This window comes from Mustela erminea, chromosome 9 (assembly GCF_009829155.1).
Source record: "Mustela erminea isolate mMusErm1 chromosome 9, mMusErm1.Pri, whole genome shotgun sequence".
Classification (NCBI taxonomy): Eukaryota; Metazoa; Chordata; class Mammalia; order Carnivora; family Mustelidae; genus Mustela; species Mustela erminea.
The window spans coordinates 108,399,321-108,422,697 of record NC_045622.1 but is presented as its reverse complement, the minus strand read 5'-3'; the positions used below and the strand labels follow the sequence as shown (position 1 = coordinate 108,422,697).

Sequence of the window (23,377 nt, the reverse complement as noted above, 5' to 3'; positions counted from 1 at the left end):
GCGGCGGTGATGCTGGGTACGGGAGAGGCCGGGGGCCCAAGGGACACGTGGGGGCCGGGCAGACGAGCTCCTGGAGGTCAAGCTTCATGACCTTCAGGCGAGCTATTTCCCATCTCCTCCTATGAGGCCAAACGTGTTCCGTTTTCCCCACAGGGGTCTGGCCCTGGGGACGAGGCCAATGGGCCCCGGGGAGACAAGCAGAGCCGCACGCGGGGCCCAGCCCCTCCCGCCATGCCCCAGAGCAGGTCGTCTGAGTCAGCCCGGGTTGCCACGCTGCCGCCCCGAGGCCCCGAGCTCTCTGCGCAGGAACAGATGGAGGGGATGCTGTGTCGCAAACAGGAGATGGAGGCCTTTGGCAAGAAGGCTGCCAACAGGTACTGGGCCCGGCCACCCAGCACTGGTGGCCTCTCCGTTCCCACCTTCTGAAGAGGCAAACCCGCAAACCCTTCCTCCATAGACGGGTAAGGGGTGCCGTGGAGGAGGAGGGGCCTCAGGGATCAGGAGAGGACCCAGGAGGAGAGCGGGGCCTCAGGTGAGGGTCCGGAGCGGGGAAAGACAAGAAGCCCACCGACGGGTGGCACTGGCAGTCCTCGGACACCCGAGCTCGTCCCAGGGGTCTAGGCCCCACAGACACCGGCCACCCGCCTCACCTGCACCACGGTCCCTCCAAGGTCATGGCAAAACGTGTACTGCGTCCTCCGGCGTGGGAGCCTCGGCTTTTATAAGGACGCAAAGGCAGCCAGCGCGGGAGTGCCGTACCATGGAGAGGTGCCTGTCAGCCTGGCCAGGGCCCAGGGCAGCGTCGCCTTTGATTATCGGAAGCGCAAACATGTCTTCAAGCTGGGGTAGGAGTGCGAGGTGCCCTCGGGGTGGGAGGGAGGCAGGGGGTGATGCAAAGGGAAGCCACGAGCTAGAAGCAGAGGCAGAGTCACAGGGCTGGGTGTTTGGGGCCAGCGATGGAAATCAGGGAAAGGTGGGGAGTCCTGGTTCTAATCCACACTAAGGGGGCGCAGGAGCCCCAAGACGACGATGGCAAGCCAAAATGAGATTCTGGGTGGGAACTCGGAAGGCGGGGGGCCGGTGCTGCCCAGCTGCCGGGGACCTCCCAGGGCCTGCCCCTGCCCACCAGCAAGCAGCCAGAGCAAGAGGCATGGCCTGGGGTGCAAGTGAGCTCACCAGGCTCCCCGGCAGCCGGACTGGAAGGGTGCGCTTCTGCACGGTCCTGGGAATCTGAAGAATGTGCAGAGCGTGTCTGGTCCGGCACTGAAGGCCGCGGCCGCCTGTTCCCCAGCCTGCTCTCGGCCTGACGCCCGAGCTCTCCCCGGCTCTCAGGTAGCCCTCCCACATTCTCAGCTCTGCCCTGACGTTTCTCTTTCTCCCAACAGCTTACAGGATGGAAAAGAGTATTTATTCCAGGCCAAGGATGAGGTGAGCTGGCCCCTTCTCCTCCCACGCTCCCTCTCTTCCGTGCCCTTCTCAGAACATTCCAGCTGCGGATTCCCCTTTCTTCCCTGTCCTCCCTTTTTCTCTGCCCACTCCTCGGAGGCCTGCCTGCCGTCCGCCGGCCCCACCCCGCAGCGGCCTCGCGGCTGAGCCCCGGCCCCTCTGTGCCCCGTGCAGGCCGAGATGAGCTCGTGGCTGCGGGTGGTGAATGCCGCCATCGCCACCGCGTCCTCTGCCTCCGGAGAGCCTGAAGAGCCAGCGCTGCCCAGCGCCGCCCGGGGCATGACCCGGGCCATGACCATGCCCCCGGTGTCACCGGTCGGGGCAGAAGGGCCTGTCGTACTTCGCAGCAAGGACGGCAGAGAACGAGAGAGAGAAAAACGCTTCAGCTTCTTCAAGAAGAACAAGTAGTGGGGGGCGAGACTCCCAGGCCGGCTTCTTCCCTCGATTCAGGAAACTGCCAGGGACTGCCAACAGGGACCACCCTCTTGTCAGGACAACTGCCTGCTGCTAGGGTCTATTGCCAAGGTCAGCCCATCACCAGGAACTGTCTCGGAGGACAAGTCAGTGTTCCCCAGGGCAACGCTCCTCTCCTGCTATTTAATTCCAGACTGGTGGTGGGACCCAGGCGACCCCCAATTCCGCTCCCGCCTCCCGAGTTCTTCCCTCTCCCCCCAGCCCTGTGCCCCAACCCCGAGCCGGGTGCGGACCGCGCTGCACCCTCCGCATAGGCCACGTGGGAACGGCTGCCCCTGCCTCAGGTCACTCCCCCACCGCAGAGAGGGCACTTCCCTCAGTCCTTTGCCCCTGGGGACCAGCCAGGAACCTGTCAGAGCTGAAGCAGGACCTGGGGGCGAGATTGCCAGATGGCCGAGTCAGAGCCCCCGAAGTTCCCCCTTCCCGCCTTGACTCCTCCTCTGACTCGAGCGGCCACTCCATCTCCGGCGACGCTCCGTGGCTTCCCGGTGTGAGTTGTTCGGGGCAGCCACAGCCTGGAGCCTGGCCAAGGAGGTGATTAAACAGCTCAGCTTCTCTCACTGCTTCCGGGTGTCTTTGCTTTCCCGACCACAAGCCTCCCTGCCTGTGCCCGCATTCTTGCCTTTGGCTCTGGTCTCCTGTATGTCAGGTTTCCACTCTGCCACCAGCCTCCCAGCCCTCAACAAGCCACATTATTTTGAGAGCCTCCCTACCCTGGTCTCATCTCCCCGTGATGAGGACCTCCCGTCTGCTGGGCTGACCAACGACAAGCCTCTTTTTAGACCAAAGAAGTTCTCCGTGGGTCAGGGTGATGGTAACAAGCACTATCAATGTTAAAAGGCAGCAAACAACTCCTTCCCTGGTACACAGCTTTCTTTACTCATGACTCTCTCAACTGTTTTCAAAAATGGAAGACTGAATTGCCCAAGCAAGTGTCAGCCACCGCTCAGCTCGACAGTGGAAAGTGGGGCGCGTGGGGGTGAGGACTGACCCCATCTTCTGTCTCCTCCCCAACAGAGAGGACAAGGGGGGGTCAGACAGGGGTCAGAGAAGTGGCAAGTTCCCAATCCACTGACCCATAGGATGACCTCACTCTGGGAAGCCACCAGGTACATCCAAAGTGTGTAAACACACAAAACACAGAATATATTCTAGATCCGGTGAAGTATTAAAAAAAAATTAGTTTTCTCCCTTGTCTCTGGCTTGGCAATCAGAGGGTAAGAGTATGATTGCCTTTTCTCCTACAGGAAAAGCTTTGTTCTTTCATTGTTTCCCAGAAACATACAAACAACCATTTCTTTTGGGGGCTCAGAGGAGATCTCTCCAGAGAAGCAGCCCTACCTATATATATTTTTTAAATTTTAAATTCCAGTACAGTTAACATACAGTATTCTATTAGTTTTGGGCGTACGACATAGCGATTCAACATTCCCATGCATCACCTGATGCTCCTCACGACAGACGCACCCCTTAACCCCCATCACCTATTTCACCATCCCCGCACCTCCTCCCCTAAGCAGCCCTATCTTTAGCACAAGTGGCCAAGGACCCTGGCCGAGTAGACCCCTGACCATCATCAGCCATGACAAAGGGTCAGGTGTGTGCAGGCCCAGGACTCACACAACACAACCCAAACCAGCATGGTCTCTGAACGTGAGATCTGGTAGACCAGACAGCCCACAGAATAATTCTCCCTTCCTCTTAAGACAAGCAGATTCAGAAGTACTCCCCTGTCAGTATGTTGGATAGATGTAACTGGAACAATCTGTCATGGGACTACACAGGATGACCCATCAGCTTCTCTTGTCTTTCTGGTCCAACTGTGCAAAAGAAGAAAGAGACATAACGTAGAGTGCCCAGGGAAACGGGTTTTCCACTGCAATGTGGCAAGCCTGAGAGTTGGGAGGAGAAGCCATAATGGGACATTTCAGAGGGAAATGTATATGGGAGTGAGAAATAAATGAAGAAAGGCTCATTTTAGTGTGTAAAATGTGAATGGAAATAGGGCAGCCAGGTACAGCCGTCTGGGAAGATGGAGTCAGTCCCTGCGAAAGGAGACGTCATGAAAAGGTGCTTTGAGCGTCATCCAGGTGACCGGACACAGATAAGGATAATCATAAGGTCAGGAAGTAAGTCTTGAGAGACACCTTCAGGTATGAGTGGAAGAAAAAGAAAGTTCCAGAAAGAGACGGAATGAAATGGGCTACGAGATAGATTAGAACACAAAAATACAGTCTGTGCAGTCACCACAAGTCCGAAATATGGACAGCTAAACATGGATTATTTGGAGAAAAACGAATTTGCCTTCTCACCAAACATGGCCTCTGAGGGCGAACTCTAGAGCTGCACTGTCCGAGATAGTAGCCATGGGCCACATGTGGCTGCTGAACCCTTGAAATGGGACAAATCCAAAGCGAAATGTGCTGTACATGTAAAATGCTCACCAACTTCAAAAACTGAAGAGGAAAAGAAGAACTTGAAGTATTTCATTAATACTGTTTATATTGATTATATGTTGCAATATTTTAGCTTTATTGGGTTTCCAAAGTATTAAAATGAACTTCAGCTGTTTCGTTTTACTTTTTAAATGTCTTTACTGGAAATTTTTAAATTACATAAATGGCTGACCTTATATTTGTCTGGACAGCCCTGCTTTTGTTTTTCTTTTTAACATTTTATTTTTGAAGTCATCTCTACACCCAACGTAGGGCTCGAATTCACAACCCTGAGCCACGAGTTCCACTTACTGAGTCAGCCAGGCACCCCAGGATGGCACTACTTTGAATTGACTACAGATCTAAATGTGGATAGTTTAAAAAAAAATTACTTTTAATAGAGGAAAATGTAGGAGAATACACTTGTGACTTGGGGGGTAGAAAAGAACAGCTTATACAAAACTGCAAAAGCACACACTTTAAGACAAAAATTAATTAGATACCATAAAAAATTAAGAATTTCTGTTCAATGAAGGGCACCATGGACAAAGTTTATACATAAAATAAGTTGGTGGAATAATGGAAAATATTTAAAGAGATCCCTGTCTGGAATATACAAGAAAATCCTGCAAGTAACAACAAAGAGGAGATTGCAACCACTAAGAAAGTTAAGCAAAAGTATGAACAGGAAATTTACAGAAAAGAAATCCCAAAGAAACTAATAAGAGGAGATCCTTAAGATCATTAGTAATCATGCAAATTAAAACAAGTGCTATATCACTTTATTACACTAGCAGAAATTAGAAAACTGGACAATGTCCAACACTGGCAGAGTTATTGATACACAGGCCCCCTCACGTGCTGCAGGTGTGAGGGGTGACGGATACAGTTCTTCCAGAGATCAACCTGGCACTATTTAGACGAGTTAGTTCCACGGGTTACATAACGTGCAGCAACACGGGTATTTAGTGCAAAAACTAAAACAATGAGCCCTGCAACACAATTTACATAAATACATAATTTACCCAAATGCACAACCAATGGACCTTGTTATGATCCACGTTAGAAGACAATTGCAAAAAGGCATTTGCCACAACCTAGGGGAAATGTTATTATAAAGATTAGATGTTAGTGTAGTCCTGATGTCTTATTTTTTTCTTTTAGATTTTATTTATTTATTTGACAGAGATACATTAAGAGAGGGAACACAAGCAGGGGGTAGTGCGAGAGGGTGAAGCAGGCTCCCTGCCATCCAGGGAGCCCGATGCAGGGCTCTATCTCAGGACCCTGGGATCATGACCTGAGCCGAAGGCAGATGGTTAACCCTGAGCCACCCAGGCGCCCCCACAATAAAACATTTTTTAAAATGGATAAAGCAAATGCGCACTGAAAGGATATGTCAGGCAAGATCACAAACAAAATAATACATATTAAACTAGCGTGGTTGCCTATGAGGGAAGGGGACGTGAGATAAAAGGAATAAGAGTAGAGAAATAGAAGCGGGGAGGGAGACAGAACGGTACAGTCAGAGCTCTGAGGAGCAGTATAAAAACACGGGAGAAGAAAATGCTGAACGAAATGAAAACTTTAGAAGGGTGAAAACTTAAAAGGACATTAGCTTTGGTGACCTCAGAAAACTTGGGGCATTGGAAGAGGTGGACGGAACCCAAAGCCATGTACAAAGGTGGGCAATAGTTGGTTCAGACTCCCCATTTGCAAAGCCTCTGACCTGGAACACAAGGAAGGACCCCAAGATAGAAAACATTAATAGTGAAGGTGAGTGGAAGGTATTTCAGAAATGGGTAAGGAGGTCCCTATACTTGTTTTAGAAGTCTGAGTGTGGGAGAAACTGGAAATGGCCAAGAGGAGGAGAAAAGGGAGAAGGAGATCGAATTAGGTGGGAAAAATCATGAGTCGTATTAAATTTGGAAGGACGGTGCCTCTTCTAAAATGGCTGGGAAACAAAAAGAATTCAGTGAAAGAAACACATCAGAGTAGCTGGGGAGGAGGAGGGAAGCCTGGGGAATTTGTGCCTGATGGTATCAGAAAAGCTTCTACGGAGCCACCACAATGAAGAATGGTGACTGACAACCACCCCAGCATGCTCCACTCAGAGATAAGCTGGATCCATCAATCTCTATAAACGTCTATTCTTTGTTCAAGGGGGGACAGTGACTAATCCACCTACTAGCTTCTCTATTGCCACCAGGAGGCACCCTTGGACCACAGCAGAATTTTGAATGCTAGAAAGCGCCCGGAGTCCCAGCTGCCTAGACCTCCAGCAGCTTGGTGTGGACCTGGAGACCCTTTTTCACCCCAGTCCCTCCGCCCCGCCCCAAACAAAGAACTTTTCTGGGCCTCTGCACCAAGTGCTCCCCTGGTGTAGTCACCACGGATCGGGAACCGTGAAGGACACACAATTAGAGCTAATAGTGTAACTAAAGAGAGAAAAACAGCCCACACACATCCGTGAGCAAACAACATGTGACCGATAAATGCAGCCTGGACACAATGCATCTTAAAGCTCTCCTAGCTCTGCCATCTTTGGTTCTGCTTCCTCACCAGGAAGAGGCTTGCAATGAAACGCTGAGTTACATTTACAGCTGTACAAACATGGACTACGTTTGCTTAAAATGTGGCTCTTCTGTGTCTCTAAAATGCTGACCCAAGCTACCGAGGTGGCTGGTCAGCCTGCTCAGAAAACCCCCATTTAGAGGACCCAGTGAGATAACCCTTTGTCATTAGCTCCCCGCCCCCCCCCCCCGCCCCAACTGGCCCAATAGCACGACCCATTGTGATGGTTAGCGACTCCCCGGGCTTCTGAATACGCCAAGGTAGTGGTTGCGTCCGGAGCCCTCCTGACGCTGGAGCGCAGACCCCCACCCCACCCGGCTTTCAGAGTGCTGATTGGCTAACCGGGGCTGGGGGCGGGCTGACCTCCGCTCCGCAGTGGCGTCACCAGCTGGCCCCGCCCCCGTGCCGGGGAGGCTGGGAGCCTAGCCTGGAGCAGCCATTTGTATGCGGCCGCGGGATTGGTCGCCCGGCTCCCGCGAGGGGGAGGGGACGGAGGCAGCGCGCACTCGCGCGTGCGTGAGCTGGCGCGCGAGAAAGGGCCCGGTCGCGCCGAGGCTCGAGCGGCCGTCGCCATTTTGTAGGGTTCTCTCTGACGCGGGAGCCGCCGCCACCGCCGCCGCCACCCGGAGGTGCGAGGGGGTCTTCTGGGTGTATGGGGAGCCGGAGGGCGGGTCGGGCTGGGCCTCTGGCGGACGGGGCCAGCCCAAGGTGTGGGATTCTCTTGCTGCGGGAGGTCCGGGGAAGACAACGGGAGGAGGCGGGGCCGGGTCTCCGGAGGGGGCGGGGCAGGGGTCGGGTCGAGTCTTTGTTGGGGCGAAAAAGCTGGAGGTTGGGTCGCTGGGGGGGTCCCGGGTTGGGGCCAAGGAAGCCTCTTTATTCTTCGAGTGTCGTAGACGGTAATACCGCACGGAGGAGAGGGACACCGATTTCCCTCCAAAACCTCGTTACCGGGGACACTCGAGATAGACGCCTCTTGCCCTCTCCTTGAGCTCTGCTCTTTCCTGTCCCCCAAAGAGAGTATTTTAAGACCTAAAACAGCCAACTTTGTTATTTAAATGCTCATTTCACGGAGATGATAGACGGTGCGATGCCTGCTGATCCCAGCCTCCCGTTGGGGTGTCACACACGTCTCACGCTACCTCTTAATGTACAAACCTTTTCTCTCTATTAAGAGAAAAATAATGAACGTTTATGTAGGGGGTCCTGAATCTTGAAGGTGCCAAGAACTTTTTTGGAGAATTAAACCAAAATGCAATGCACTGAAATTTCCCACTCCACCCCTAACTTTTGGACATCTTATTTGTTCCCTCCCAGGCTCTTGTCAGGATGGTGAAGCTGTTCATCGGAAACCTGCCCCGGGAGGCCACAGAGCAGGAGATCCGCTCACTCTTTGAGCAGTATGGGAAGGTGCTGGAATGTGACATCATTAAGAACTACGGCTTTGTGCACATAGAGGACAAGACGGCGGCCGAGGATGCCATCCGCAACCTGCACCACTACAAGCTGCACGGGGTGAACATCAACGTGGAAGCCAGCAAGAATAAGAGCAAAGCCTCAACCAAGTTGCATGTGGGCAACATCAGTCCTACCTGTACCAACCAGGAGCTTCGGGCCAAGTTTGAGGAGTATGGTCCAGTCATTGAATGTGACATCGTGAAAGATTATGCCTTCGTACACATGGAGCGGGCGGAGGATGCAGTGGAGGCCATCAGGGGCCTTGACAACACAGAGTTTCAAGGTGAACTGCCCTGGGGTCTGGGTGGCAGAACTGAGTAGCGGGGTGTAGGACAAGACAGAGACAAGAGCACAGGACCAGGAGGCTGGCGGGGAGGTGTCTTCCATTCTGTTTTAGCTGGATGTAATGGAAAGATTGTGTGTTTTCCACTGTTAAGTACAGTTTACTCTTGGAGAAGCAAACACCCCTTTTGCAGATTTACTTGGCAAAATGTTCCTCAGCAGCTGTGTAGAGGCACAAACTGGGTTACTTCATCCCTCAGTCTTCATTCATTTGAGTGCTGCTGGAGGTTTAACCTGCCTAGGCAAATGAGTCCCTGCCTCATGGGAGAAGAGAGGAGAAAAGTCTGTGGATTATCTGTTTTTATTATCAAAAAGCCTTATATTGAGAGTTTAAGTGCTTAGGATTTATACTCTTTACAGCCTGGGGTGATAGGTGGTTGTGGGAAAGAGGAACAGAGACATCTGGAGGGATCCCTGTATTCTAACTCTGCATGGTGAACCTGGATTTGGGGAAGTATCTTTTGAGGGCTCAGATTTGTTCAGCCCAAAGCCATGCACTGGATTGTTCTTTTCTACCTACTATTATTTAACCCTAATGGGAAAAAAAGAAAATTTTTTAAAATACTAGGTCGAACAAGATGATGGTTCTGCTTCTGTAAGTTTCCAGTAAGGATGTTATGGAGCCTATTATATAATTTTACCAATTATAAAGCTCCATAGGTTATAATTTAATACTTCCGAGGTTGTCAGAAGACTGCAACTGAGCCGTCTGATATGGTAGCCCCTAGGCACATGTGGCTATTAAATACATTTTAAATTTCAATTTTTCAGTTGGACGCACGTTTGAAGCACCCAGAAGTCACATGAGTCTATTGGTGACCATATTAGTGTAAAGGGAAAACATTCCCATCATTATAAAAAGTTCTGTTGGACGGCGCGGTTCTACAGTTTTTTATTGACAGTTTCATCTTGAGCCACGCATTTCCAGCCACTTCTCAGGTTCATAAGTTAATACCATTTTTTCCCAGTGCCACTAAAAGGTTCGTTGAGAAGTACTTAAGTGTCCTCTGCTAAACCTAGAAAACAGTCAAAAAAGAAATGCCAGAAGAGGAAAAGTTGATTAGAAAAGGGTAGGAAAGTTTGCAAATAGTGTAGATTATAAAGAGCGCATCAGATCTTTTTGGGTTCAGCCAGTTGGTGTCCTGGCCTTTAGCTCTTCTCTAAAGCATAGGGCGAGAGTCACAGATGACTTGCTACCATTAACGAGATGTGTGACTTTGGACCAGTGTTTTAATCTCTCTGTGCTTCATTTTCCCCTCTTACAAAGTAGAATTAATGATCCCTGCAGTACCTCCCTCATGGGATGGTAGTAAGGCGAGAATGAGGTAATAGATGTGAAAGTAGATGGACGGTAAGCGCTCCATGATGAAAGGCGAGTGTTGTCTGCAGCAACTGAAGTGTTTGCATTACAGTCGGAAGCTGACTTAAAAATGATAGCTTTCCTCACTTCCCTCTCTTATTTATATTTGTTTTTTTTTTTTTTTAATTTATTTTGGAAAGCTGTTGCACTTCAGACAGACTTAAGAATATTCTTAATTATTTCTCACTTGATGGAGATGGGATCATGAATGGACAGTGTTGGGGGGAAATAGAGGTTCTCTCTTGACAGGTAACAAAATGTGGGAAGAATGCAATTAAAGTCGGGTCCAGACTCTGCAAAGATGTCACAGTAATATAGTACTGCATGTCCTTACCTTTTTAACAACAACTGAATAAAAGGATAAGGGCAAAAGTACACACACAGAAGTTAGTTGACTGGGGGAAGTTGGCTTGGGAAGAGTGTGTTGTAATAAAGCAAGTTTAATTACTCTGGGAAATGGATGTTGGAGTAACAGTGATCATGAAATTCTTTAAAATGTCATCATTGGAAAAGAAGAATCCTTGACTTGGTCTTCATGTTCTTAGCCTGTCCACTCTGGAGAAAGCACTCTACTCGGAGTTACACATACAGATATTTTTATAACCAGCTCTGTTTTTTCCAGCTGACCAGAGAAGGTTTGGCGTGGGATAATATGTTGCAGTTTTATAGAAAATACAATCAAGATACCAGCTTGTCACCTTTGTCTATAAAGCTTTTTTAGTCAGCTGCCAATGAAGGCGGCCTCTTAGGAGTGCCACTTTGAACATCCTCTGAACCTTTATTTTCTTTTTAAATATTTTATTTATTTATCTGACAGAGATCACAAGTAGGCAGAGAGGCAAGCAGAGGGAGAGGGGGAAGCAGGCTCCGTGCTGAGCAGAGAGCCCGATGAGGGCTCGATCTCAGGACCTTGAGATCATGACCTGAGCTGAAGACAGAGGCTTAAGCCACTGAGCCACCCAGGTGCCCTGAACCTTTATTAATTGTTGCCATTTAGGCTTCTGCATTTATCTTATCAGAGGAAGGAATCCTTATCAAAGGAAGCAGGGGAACCTGAGTTAACCTGGCTCTTTCAAGACCTGTTTCCTGTCCAAGCAGCAGTGAACTTGAACCACTGTTGAGTTGGCAAACAGTTTGCACTGGAAGACTCTAACTGAAAAAGCTGTTCCCAAGTAACAGTTCAAGCAACTGAATTGGGAGTGATGTGTAAGAGGTCAGGTGGCTTGGTTTTCGCCATATGCAAACAAGCACGAAGCTGGAGCGGTGTTAGGGAGCAGCTACACCCCCAGCCTTCTCGGGGTCCTGGCACATGCTAGGAGCTCAGCACTTAGAGGATCCCAGGTTGCCTATCTCTCAGCATTTTAATAATCTTTTTTGTTCCAGCTTTCAAAAGAAAACACTTCTGTTAGGCTGGTTTTCTGGGAAATGTTGGCAACGTATTTCAGTAACTTTTGAGGTCTCAGAAAATCTTTAAACTTTTGTCCTCTCCAAGTGTAGCAGAGTGGTGGAATTTAGTCTTTCAATTTCCTTTGCCCTGGTTCCTTAAGGTAATAGAGTAATAGAAGCAGAGTATTTTTCAGTTATAATAACTTAAGCGGATTTAAATTAAAAACCTAGTTACAACCTAGGAGAGATTGGGGGGGGAATGGGCGGGGGGGGGGGGGACGACTATCACTTCTATTACAGGGTTTTTTTAGTTTTAGTTAAAAATTTCTTTTACCTGAATCCTTTTCACAGCTGCTTACAGAGGTAGATTATAAACATAGATGTTTATAAACTTAGGCGTTCTCTCAGTAAAACTAAAATGAAGATTGGATGTAGTAACAAATACCAAAGAAAAATCACTGGGTTTTGTTTCTCAACAACAACAGTAAGAACAAAAACTGGGCCAGAATCTATAAAAGTAAAAAGCAAATTAAATTGAAAAATTTTTTTAAATGTACTTCTAGGTCTCTGAATCGGCTGCTTTTTAGATTGGCAGAGTTCCTGTGACTTCAGAGTGGGAACAGTTTATGTCTATCACAGAGGTTAAAGTCACCATGCATGTGTGAAAACCAAGTAACTATTGGTCTTCCAGTCTAACTCATAGGAAACTCTACATTTGAGATAGAAATTGGGGCAAAAAAATCTGTTTCTGTTCTAAGCATAGTTATTAGCATGTGGCCCTTAATAACCTTTTTTTTTTTTTTTTTTTTAAGATTGATTGATTTGACAAAAAGAGAGACAGCACGAGAGGGAACACAAGCAGGAGAAATGGGAGAGGGAAAAGCAGGCCTCCCGCTGAGCAGGGAGCCCAATGTGGGGCTCAATCCCAGGACCCTGGGATCATGACCTGAGCCAAAGGCAGACGCTTAATGACTGAGCCACCCAGGCGGCCCAATAATTTTTAAGAATGAGGATGGGAGTATTTAAATCTCTGAAAACAATGGGTGACTAAATGCTACATTCCGAGATTTGTTATCTCTTGACTGTCAGTGGTGATGCTGGACACCGCCTCTCTGCTGGCAGCTAGAAGTAAAAACCTGAGCACTTTGGTTTCTGCTAAAGAAGGGGTTTTAAGTTGGAGGTGGCAACTACCAGAAACCAGGGTGGCTGGAATCTTAGACATTGGGCAGAACTGCGTTTGACTAAAGTGATACTACTGCACTAACCCGCTCCCCTCTCACGGTCAGTGCATGGCGCTGTTCTGGCTGCCGTCCTGAATCAGGCGTTTCCAACAGGATGGTGGAGCACGAGGCCTCCTATCGCGTAGCTGCATCCAGAACAAGGTCTGTTAAAGAGAGAGCAACTTGCTGATCGCGGAGGGGGGATTTGTTCTGAGCAGCCCTCAAGAGTGACCTGAAGTCCCTGTTCTCTGCATCTGTAGTGGCTGTGTCTTTCGGTTACATACAGTTTGAGAACTACTGACTTGATCTCCAAAGTCTTAGGCAGTTTGGGACAGAATCCTGCCAAAAAGATTCCTTTCCTCAAACTGCTTTTAAAGACCTTGATGTTTTCATCAGTAAGGGCCCCTAGGCAGAAGCCCAGAGCAGAGATGGTTTCTTCTCTAGCTGGTCATGGTGCTGGCCATTTCCTGGAAGAATCGATACTGTTTGTATGGGTGCCCTGAGGCTCTTAGGGCAAATGCTGCATTTTTCTAACGAGATAATCCCCTATGAAGGATTTTAAGTTACATGTCAGGGTGAAATGCTGAATTACGTGGGTACATATTGTCCCTAAAAAACCCAGTACTGCTTCAGTATCTTCCTAATTCTTGCTGTTGAGAGACCTTGGTCAAGTTTTCTTTTCCACATAGGCATGGATCGCCCTTGCTGAAAAACACAGGGGTGGGGTTGAAATCAGGAGGGTTGCATAACTCCTAGAGGGGCTGAGGTGCAGCAGTGTATGGTGCGTGTGTCAGCATAGCCTTCGGGTGACACCTGTCAGAGGCCAGAGGAAACAAGATGGACAGGGTGCCGTGGTTTTTAAGCTACAGTAAATGCTGGGGCCTTACGTTGCCCTGAGTAAATCAGTAAGAGGCTGGTAAGATGCTTTTCAAGTGTGGCATAACTGAGGTTTTGTTGACTGTTTGATTTGGAGGAATTGGCAGGTCTTGAATCAGGACAGTTGTAATCAGTCTTAGTGGTAAGTGGAAAAGTTTTCAGTTTCTGTGTTGGGGGCCAGAGGAAAGGAAGGGACGGTCGTGGACACAGAAGCCGGGAATCTGGCTACCTGATGGAAGTAGTGTTGCCTGGTCTCTGAGGACTCACAGTTTCTAGCTGTCATCTGTATCACAACTTGAACTGCTTTTGGTGGGGACCGCTGACATAGGGTTGCCGGAGCGCGTGTATGTCTGTGTGTCTTACACCAGCTAGCTTACTTTCATGTGGGGGAGGATTAAAGAACGTCAGTGAGTTATAATCTTCTTACGTCTGTTTCCTCAAGGCAAACGGATGCACGTGCAGTTGTCCACCAGCCGGCTTCGGACTGCCCCCGGGATGGGAGACCAGAGCGGCTGCTATCGGTGCGGGAAAGAGGGGCACTGGTCCAAAGAGTGTCCGGTAGATCGTACGGGTCGTGTGGCGGACTTTACCGAGCAGTATAACGAACAGTACGGAGCGGTGCGCACGCCTTACACCATGGGCTACGGGGAATCCATGTATTACAACGACGCGTACGGAGCCCTCGACTACTACAAGCGCTACCGGGTCCGCTCTTACGAGGCGGTGGCAGCGGCGGCAGCGGCTTCCGCGTACAACTACGCGGAGCAGACCATGTCCCATCTGCCTCAAGTCCAGAACACGGCCGTGACCAGTCACCTCAACTCCACTTCTGTTGATCCCTACGACAGACACCTGTTGCCGAACTCAGGTGCCGCCGCCACCTCGGCTGCCATGGCTGCCGCTGCTGCCAACACTTCCTCCTATTACGGAAGGGACAGGAGCCCCCTGCGCCGTGCTGCCGCTGTGCTCCCCACAGTCGGAGAGGGCTACGGCTACGGGCCAGAGAGTGAGCTGTCTCAGGCTTCAGCCGCTGCACGGAATTCTCTGTATGACATGGCCCGGTATGAGCGGGAGCAGTATGTGGACCGAGCGCGGTACTCAGCCTTTTAAAAACTGGAGGTGAGAGTGGGGTCGGTGTGGTTAAGAGACTCGAGTTTCCTTGAAAGAGATCTGTGCTGCATAGAGGAGGCTAAAGCCACGTGTTTGTTTGCTGCCAGGACAGTAGCCACGAGATAGAAATTTACATTTTAGTCTTAAATATTTCTCTAGCTTAGGCCAGAGGTTCATTTGGCCTGTTGAGGTTTTTTAGTGTATGACTCCAACCAGTTGGCTCCTTCGGAGAGAACAACAACAAACTCGGTTAGGAGGGTATTATTTAATCGAATGTAAGCCATCTGCGTGACAGAAACATAGTTAAGAGAACACTTACCGAGTGCCCTCATTGTCCATGATAGCATTTAATCTACACCAAAAGCCTTTGAGATATTTTCTCTTTTACAGAGAAGGAAACAAAGGCTCAGAGAGGTTAAGTACTTTGCCTGAAGTCATGTGGATAACTGAGAGGCAGTCAGAATTCAAACTCAGGCTAGGCGGGCTCCAAAACCATTCTCTTCCCACTAGAAAAGTCATTGTGATGTAGGTGGAAGAAGACAGGTTCAGGAATTGGTCATGAACGTCACAGTGAGAATTTTAACTACAGCTTTAAACTACTCACTTGCTAATATAGCTACTACTTAGGTTATTAGTTTTGATCAGCGGAAACTCTTCTAATATCCTAGATCTATAGGCCAGATAAAGCCCTGAAGGCTTTAGGTGTTGAGTTCTAAGACCCTCCTTGAAAGCAAAATGTTTCGGTGCCCCTGTCCCATGGAGTCCTTTCCTTATTAGTAATCCAGAGCACCTTACTCTGCCTGATCTGAGCCCTTGAAACCGTATTTCGGCATACCCTGTTACTATCATTTAGAGCCCCAACACTTTTCTTTTTCCCCAGCAATTTTTGTTTTGGTTTTTGTTCAGGAGGAACGCGTAAGGGTCTAGATAAACAGGTAATTTCTGAATGTGTATAAAATCCCACTGGTGGTGACCCCAGAAATTTAATTTTTCCTGCTTTAGAAAATGTACACCAAAGATGTTGGAATGGCAAGGATAATTAGTAGGATTATCTGGGTAAATTTCATCTGAGTGGAAGTGGCATCATGACAGCTTTCTCTTCTCATGGTTTTCCTTGTACCTTGAAATTGAGCATCACTTGACCAGGACGCCTACTCAAGAACCTACTCAAGAAGTTAAATGGAGTTTCCAGGGTTCCTTACTTAGCCTGCTGATATATATGTGTAGAAGAAACTAAAGCAATAGGAATTTGCCCTTTTATGTAGTGAGAAGCAAACAATGGTTCGAACCTGTGGTAAATTATGTCCTAGATGCCCATGACAAGACTGATCTCCTGAGACCACTGTGTAGCAGCAGCATGTTAATGTGTATAAAGTACAGAGTCTTAAAGCTTGTGTAGATTGCCTTAATTTTTACTTTTAATGCAGCTGGATCTGCCACGAAGTGGGATAGTTCTCTAAAGGTGGTATCACCTACCAGATAACTTGTTTTCCTCAAATGTGTTTTATAGTTAAGTTAGTGTATTACAGTCTTTAAGGGTATCGCTAAGGTATTTTAAAGTGAATTTTGACTGCAAGCCGTGGTTGTTTAACTAACCTCTTTTTAGTGATGACTTTTAAAGAAACTTACCTTCCAGGTGTGAACCAAATGGACTGAATAACCCTGAGTTGGTTGCAGTCCCAGGAGCCTGATGTTAATGAGGCTGCCAGGAGGAAATACTCCAGAACTGTTGGGGATCTGAATTTGGGTCTCACCCTAGCAGAACTGATTCAAGAACGTCACAACTTTTGAAGTCGGTTGGTACAGATCAAGACCAAGATTTGGCCCTTTGTCTGTAATAAGTAGAGGAACTTGGTGTGAGTTAACTTCTTTTTTCCCCCAGCCATTGGTGTCTGGAGTTCCCATCATCAATGGAAGAATTAGAGAATATTAGGGTTTCTTCTTTTGATTTGGTTAGGGGAGATTTGACCACGTAGGGGAACTACTGGAGTTATGGCTCTAACTCTGGGAGAGTAGGACATGTAGGTATGTTGCAGGACAAATGATACCCTTTGTGATTGCCATTTCTGAAAACTTGTTTACTGTGAAACCGTGACATGAAACAAACTTAAGAGTAGTGCAGTTGGCAGTATTCGAGATCTTGGCATCATCTGCTTTTTTGGGACACAACTAAATTAATGGTTTTTGATACTATCGTGTATGCCCTTTGTTGCAGTGACAGTAGCTTTGTATCACAGAGGTTGTCTTGCCTAAAAGATGGATTAAAAGATGAGAAAGATAGATTTTATCGGCAGCACAGCAGTCTTCCAGAGAGACTGCTGCTCATTCTGTACATAGCTGTGAGTAGATCCCCTGGTAATGACACGGGATGTAAGTTTGATCCAGTCTGACTTGGTTTTGTTTTGTTCTTTGTTCTTTTCCCCCTGGAATACAGGACGGGACCAGGGCCCTTGTACTCGGAGCCAAGCTGCTCTCCAGGCATTGTGTAAGCCTCTTGTGTTGTGCTCTCTTTCAGGTAGGATAATTGCGGACTGAACCCTCGGGCTGCGGTCATATATGAGAACTTGCTCCGCGCGGTCCCCTTTGCCGGGATGTTTCCATTGCTTCATGTTTCAGTAAACAAAGGAGTTTGTGACCAACTATGTTTTCTTTCTTAATTTAATTCTTCCAAGTTGACTTTTCTTTCCTCCTGATACTAGTTTCTGTAGCCTTTCACTCTGTTCCTTACATTCTCAGCCTCTGAGCGGCCCTAGGTAAGGATTATGCTGGCATCCCCTCTTTCCTGTACAGTGGAGCCCCTCTTATCTTGCTTTCCTTAGGAGTTGAACCCTTCTCCCTGTCTACCTGCAACATCTCCTTTCCCTTTAAAATGACCATGTAGTGGCAAGCGACCTTTTACTCTTCTCTGTTAGCTCTGGACTCTAACATTGAAGCTAATCTTCTGAAACTGCTAGGACCATTGGGGTTTTGGGGGTGGGGGTGTTGTTGTTTTGTTTGTTTGTTTTGTTTTTTTATGTCTGACCTGTGATCGTGGTACAGCATTAGCTGAAATTTAGCCTGTTTTACTCCACTCCTCCCACTTTTTTTTTTTTTTTTTAAATATTTTGACAAATAAACGTTTCTAACACTTAAGTACCTTTTTGTGTTTGTGTTGACTGTTATTTACCGCCAGTATCTCTGGTTTGTTCTCAGTTGTGTTGAAACTCTAAAATTTGAAGGACTACACACTGGAAATTTCGATATACAAGGAAGGATTTAGTGTGATCTAATAGGCCTTAGCAATGGGCAGAGGAAAATCATCCAGCATCTCGAGACATTGATAAGTATGCTACTGCTCACGGTCAGGTTCCATCTTTCTATAACCACAGCTACTCTTTCCACTTTATAGGCTAGCAGACCCAGGTTAGAACCCATGTGTCAGGAAAAAGTTAAGTCAGAATATTGCCAAGGACCTATCGGGTTGAATCAGTTTGACTTCATAGTACATAGTCAATTAAATTCACTTATGAACTACTTAAAGAGGTCTCCTGTGGTGTTAATACTCTGCTAGGTGCAGACTATAGCTAAAATGAATAATCATTATGAGAGATCAAAGAGGGAGAACAGGTGATATTTTTTTAGCAGAAAAGCAGGGTTATTAGTGATTAGCAGTGGACGCCTGGGTGGCTCAGGTCATGATCTCAGGGTCCTGGGATCGAGCCCCGCATCAGGCTCTCTGCTCAGTGGCAGCCTGCTTCCTCCCCATCCCCTTCGCCTGCCTCTCTGCCTACTTGTGATCTCTCTCTGTCAAATAAATAAAATCTTTTTTTAAAAAATGATTAGCAGTGACAACATTCTGCAATTACATGTCTCTATAGATTTTTTTTATTTATTTGACAGAGATCACAAGCAGGCAGAGAGGCAGGCAGAGAGAGAGGAGGAAGCAGACTCCCTGCTGAGCAGAGACCCTGACGCGGGGCTCAATCCCAGGACCCCGAGATCATGACCCGAGCCGAAGGCAGCGGCCCAACCACTGAGCCACCCAGATATTTGGACATTTTATCATTGCTTAGTTCCCCATAAAAACAAGTTCAGTGATGGGCTCCATCCTACTTAAGCTGTATTTATTGAAACCTGTATAGAAACACTAATGTGTAAATTTTGACTACCTGTGAATGTCAACCTAATTTTATAGCACTTTCCCCACATACTTGATACTTAAAATAAGCCTGACATAGGGGCACCTCGGTGGCTTAGTCAGTTAAGCATCCAACTCTCAATTTCAGCTCAGGTCTTGATCTCTGGGTCATGAGTTCAAACCCAGTATTGGGCTCCATGCTGGGCTTGGAGCCTACTTTAACAAAAGCCCTGACATAGGTGAAGCAAAATTTTCCCTGGTGTTTTGGGGGTAGGATACAACAGTGAAGAGGTTAACCTGTCCATGCACCATTGCAACAAGTGGTGAAAGTATTCAAGGCCCACATTAGCTTCAACATTCCCCAAGAGGCAGGGCTGTTTCACGTAAAGGAAAAAAAAAGGCAGAGGTACTAGGATTTCCTTGTAATTAATGTACAAGGCACCAGGCAAAACAAAGAGAAATATGTACAGGTTTTACTGGCCACCTCAAAATCTCAGGTACCTCTTCTGTGGTTTTTGTGTGTATGCATGAACACTTTTAAAGTAACAGTTTAACATTCCTTGATTTCTGTCTTGCTGGCAAGACAAAAAATAATGGGAGTCTGCAAAATAGTTTTGTATCAGCTCTGTCCAATAAAACTTGGCAGTGTTGGAAGTGTTCTAGATTTGTACTGTCCTCAGTTTATAGCCATTAGCTATATGGGCCTGTTAAGTACTGAACGTGGCCCGTGAAGCTGAGAAACTCAGTTTTTTATTTTAGTTATTATTAGCCACAAGTGGCCAGTGGCTTCTACACTGTACAGCACAGTTTAGATGGTTAATAAGTTCCTTTGTGGGGGGGGGGGGGCTTGCAGAATCCTACAAAATATTTTTCCTTTAAAAAAAAAAAACCTTTGGGAGGGCGCCTGGGTGGCTTAGTGGGTTGAGCTGCTGCCTTCGGCTCAGGCCATGATCTCAGGGTCCTGGGATCGAGTCCCACATCGGGCTCTCTGCTCAGCAGGGAGCCTGCTTCCTCCTCTCTCTCTCTCTCTGCCTGCCTCTCTGCCTACTTGTGATCTCTGTCAAATAAATAAATAAAAATTAAAAAAAAAAAAAATTTTACGCCTGAGTGGCTCATTCGGTTAAGCGGCTACCTTTGGCTCAGGTCATGATCCGAGGGTCCTGGGATGGAGTCCCACGTCAGGCTCCTTGCTCAGGGGGGAGCCTGCTCCTACTTCTTCCTCTACCTGTGTCTGCCACTTTCCTTCTTGTACTCTCTCTGACAAATAAATGAAATCTTTAAAGAAAAAAAAAAAAGCAAAAACCTTTCATGGGATGCCTGGGTGGCTCAGTCGGTTAAGTGCCTACCTTTAGCTCAGGACATGATCCTGTCCCATAGCGGGCTCCTGGCTCAGCAGGGAGTCTGCTTCTTCCCCTGTCTCTCCCCCTGCTTGTGTTCTGACAAATAAAATCTTGAGCAGGGGGGAAGAAAAAACACCTTTCATGGTGCCTGGTGCCTGGGTGGCTCAGTTAGCTAAGCATCTGTCTTTGGCTCAGGTCATGATTCCAGGGTCCTGGGATCGAGCCCCGAATTGGGCTCCCTGCTCAACAGGGAGACTGCTTCTCCCTCTCTCTTTGCTGCTGCCCCCGGCTTATTCTCTCTGAAGTACATAATACCACTTTTTAAAAAACCCTTTCATTCCCCCCCAAATAGGTATACTGGGAAAGGGGTTAGTTTCCAGCCAATGTAAAGAAATTGTTGAGTAGGAACAAATGTGTTTATTTCTAAATCTTTTATTACCATGAGAAATTGCATGTTGTGGCCATAAATCCCTTTTATTTACTAAGACCAGGTTTCTCATTGTAGACCACTTCAGAGTCCCATGAGGTCTCACACTAAAAGCGCCTGTGAATTCATCTATCAGTGACTGAATTCCTACGTGGGTCAGGATTTGGGTGATGAAGGCAGCCTGTGTGGTTCCTAGCAGAGAGGCAAACCATTACATCTCTGATCGGTACTGTGGAGGGTGGAGGACAGGATGCTAGGAAAACAGCAGTGACTGATTCGGGAGGTTGGGGGAGTGGGGCAGTTGCTCGTCCAAGTGAGGAAGCAGTGCACGTGAAGACCCCTGATCAGGCCGAGCGTGGCACCCACGAGGAACCAGGAAGGGAGCTCTGTGGCAGAAGAAACAGCAGTAGGCATCTGAAGGAGGTGCGTTACACGCACGGCTCATCAGAGCCTTACATGCTGTTAGGATTTTCATCTTCACTTCAAGACTAACTGGAAGCCATTAAAGGATTTTAAATTGGGGGGTTAACAGGACCAGACTCATTTTTCTTATTAAAAACTCACTCTAGAAAAGAAAGAAAAAAATGAATAGCATCACAAAGGTGAAATTTATGTGATACAAAACAGAGGTCTCTCCCCTAATCAAGAAGCCCAAAAAAAGGTGACACTTGAGGAGAAAAAATATGGGCCGAAGAGGATCATTCATAAGGACAAGAGATGCAAGGGGCACTCAAAGGGGTAGGGTTTACACCCCTGAGGGTAACCAGTCCTTAAATAACAGAACGAGCTGTGCCTCTCCCACCCTAACATCTGCCGAGCACCTGTTGTTGGCCAGGCCCCAGGGGCTCTGCACGAGGCCCCACCGAGAGGCAGAGAGGATGAATGAGGTACCGTCTCCGCAGAGAGGATGTTACGACAAAAACGTTAATTGCTAGGAGAAAGGTAAAAGCACTGGGTGGGGTTCAGAGAAGGGCAATTATTTCTGCAATCCTACCAAAATTACTGCTTATTCTTTGTGCCTTAAGACCTCTCTCCTTTGCAACAAATAAACTGAGCAGTGTACAGAGACTGAAAAATGGAGGGATAATGAAGGCCAAGGGATATCCCTGACCCGATCTGGGCGTGAAGAATAGCCCGGGTCTTCCATCTCCATGAATTTCTTCCTGAGGGGTCCACTGTTTGGGGTGGGATCCTGAGCATCTACCCACGCAAGGCCCAGCCATACCAGCAGCAGCGTAAGGCGCTTCTGGTACAAAGCAAAATCAATCCTAGCTCGACTTGAATATTGCTGCCCAGGAGAAAGGCGTCCAGATTCCCCCAGGCGGTGTTTGAGAACTCCCTGAGTTCTACTGCAAAGTCCTTCCCGGGGGTAGGAGGGAACACAGATCTGCCACGGCTTCTAGCTGGCAACAGCCGACCGCACCCCCCAAGGCCTGCTCCACCCTGCAGGCCAGCAGCACTGCAGAGCCACACGTGGCACGAGAAGATACCAGGCCCTCAGCACTCAACGCATTGCCCAGAGCTTGTCTGAAAGGCAAGAAAGGGTTGGCAGGCTGCAAGAGAGCCCAGAGAAGAGAAGCAACTTGCCCAAGGTTGGCTTCATGGCTTGTCAGGATTTGGTTCACAGATCTGGTCCTTGCCCCAGGAGATTTGGAAGGAGGAAAGCAGAGATCAAAATGCTTTCCTGGGAAAAACTGTCAGCTTGTCAGAATAACCCATCTCGGGGCTTCAAGGTCTGGGCTATGTTCTACTGCTGAGGAGAACTAAAGTACCAGAAAGGACGTTAGCCCCAGGAACCCACAAGGGAAGAGTTGTTAAGGTCTGGTGAGATGATTTTAGTCAGCAGCAGCTTAGTTCTGCAGGCCCTCTGAATCCCAGCCAAATTCAAACTGCACAACAGCCCTCGAGATTTGATTTAGCCGGCATCTCTGCTAGTCCATAAGAGCCCAGCGAGGTAGCATCCTGGGCCGCCCTGGTAATGAACGCAGCAGAGGTTTAAAAGGGTAAATGACTTGGCTCCCCTACCCCAATGCAGCTTTGAGGGAAAGACTTGGGATTCCCAGTGCTTGCTCTGCAGCAGAAAGCCACAGTGAGACGCTACTAGAGAGAAGGAGCTGGCAATCAGACGCGGCAGTCTTAGGGACAGACCCTACCCGCGTGGAGGAGGAACAGTGGGAGGTTTCTGAGCCTCTTCATTTGGCAAGGTGAACTAGACCCTACAGATGGTGGCCCTAGACTGCCCTTGGCTCTGGTATCTCTGAAGCAGGGCAGTGGCCATGGGAATTAGGAAAATGAGTGGTCAGGGAACGCGTCCTCCCCACCCAAGTTACCGTTCTATTCCCGCCACCTTGGGGTGTGGCGTGCTTCGGCGGCTGCGGGAACTGTCCCCCGCTCCACCACAGAGACAGAGTGAAGAATTTTAGACAAGACCGTTGAAGTTGGGCAGCTGGCCAGTGCTCCTGGGACCACACTGCTGCTCGTACGCGTCCCCACCTGGAAGCACTGCACGGGAGAGGCCTGGGCGAACCAGGCTTGCATCAGACAGGCCCAGAACCCTGGGCCTCACAAGGAAGCCAGAATCCTGGGTGCAACTCACAATACAGCTCACCCAAGGGCAGAGCTGGGTGCACTGCCACAAGCCTCAGCACACTCACTGAAGCCTGCAATTCGGGCTCTAGAACTGGAGCGCCAAACTGAGATATTACCCCTTTCTGTGCCTTACGCATGTTACTTAACTTCTCTGAGCCTTTTTAAAAAAGATTTTTACATATTTATTTGAGAGAGAGACAGAGAAAGCGAGAGAGCACATGAATGG

The 23,377-nt window shown here is 48.2% G+C and overlaps 2 protein-coding genes across 6 annotated transcripts in view; both read left to right on the top strand.

Annotated features, from left to right (window-relative positions):
• SPTBN2 (spectrin beta, non-erythrocytic 2) overlaps positions 1-2,480 on the top strand; it is a 37,708-nt gene extending 35,228 nt beyond the window's left edge. For 3 of the 4 annotated variants that reach the window (XM_032357561.1, XM_032357560.1, XM_032357559.1), the window contains 4 exons: positions 154-374; positions 672-845; positions 1,386-1,428; positions 1,621-1,854. In XM_032357561.1, the coding sequence (XP_032213452.1) occupies positions 154-374; positions 672-845; positions 1,386-1,428; positions 1,621-1,854 (672 nt within the window). Of the gene's footprint in view, positions 1-153; positions 375-671; positions 846-1,385; positions 1,429-1,620 lie in introns of all 4 variants that reach the window. The other variant, XM_032357558.1, reaches the window with a different exon arrangement.
• A 4,874-nt stretch (positions 2,481-7,354) lies between these two features.
• Positions 7,355-17,804, top strand: LOC116598771 (RNA-binding protein 4B). 2 transcript variants are annotated; one of them, XM_032358084.1, is made up of 4 exons: positions 7,355-7,577; positions 8,244-8,667; positions 14,011-14,687; positions 17,194-17,804. In XM_032358084.1, exons 1-3 carry the CDS (start codon positions 7,374-7,376, stop codon positions 14,676-14,678), a joined length of 1,296 nt encoding a protein of 431 aa, XP_032213975.1. In that variant the 5' UTR covers positions 7,355-7,373; the 3' UTR covers positions 14,679-14,687; positions 17,194-17,804. The 2 variants fall into 2 exon arrangements, with proteins under 2 accessions (XP_032213975.1, XP_032213976.1); XM_032358085.1 differs by having other exon boundaries at positions 7,453-7,558.
• The last annotated feature ends 5,573 nt before the right edge of the window (positions 17,805-23,377 follow it).

Bases quoted from the DNA above. Each gene is read 5' to 3' on its own strand.
- LOC116598771 (XM_032358084.1), top strand. From the start codon at position 7,374: ATGCGGCCGCGGGATTGGTCGCCCGGCTCCCGCGAGGGGGAGGGGACG. The intron at 7,578-8,243 runs GTGTATGGGGAG...GTTCCCTCCCAG, and splicing joins GGTGCGAGGGGGTCTTCTGG to GCTCTTGTCAGGATGGTGAA. The intron at 8,668-14,010 runs GTGAACTGCCCT...TGTTTCCTCAAG, and splicing joins TGACAACACAGAGTTTCAAG to GCAAACGGATGCACGTGCAG.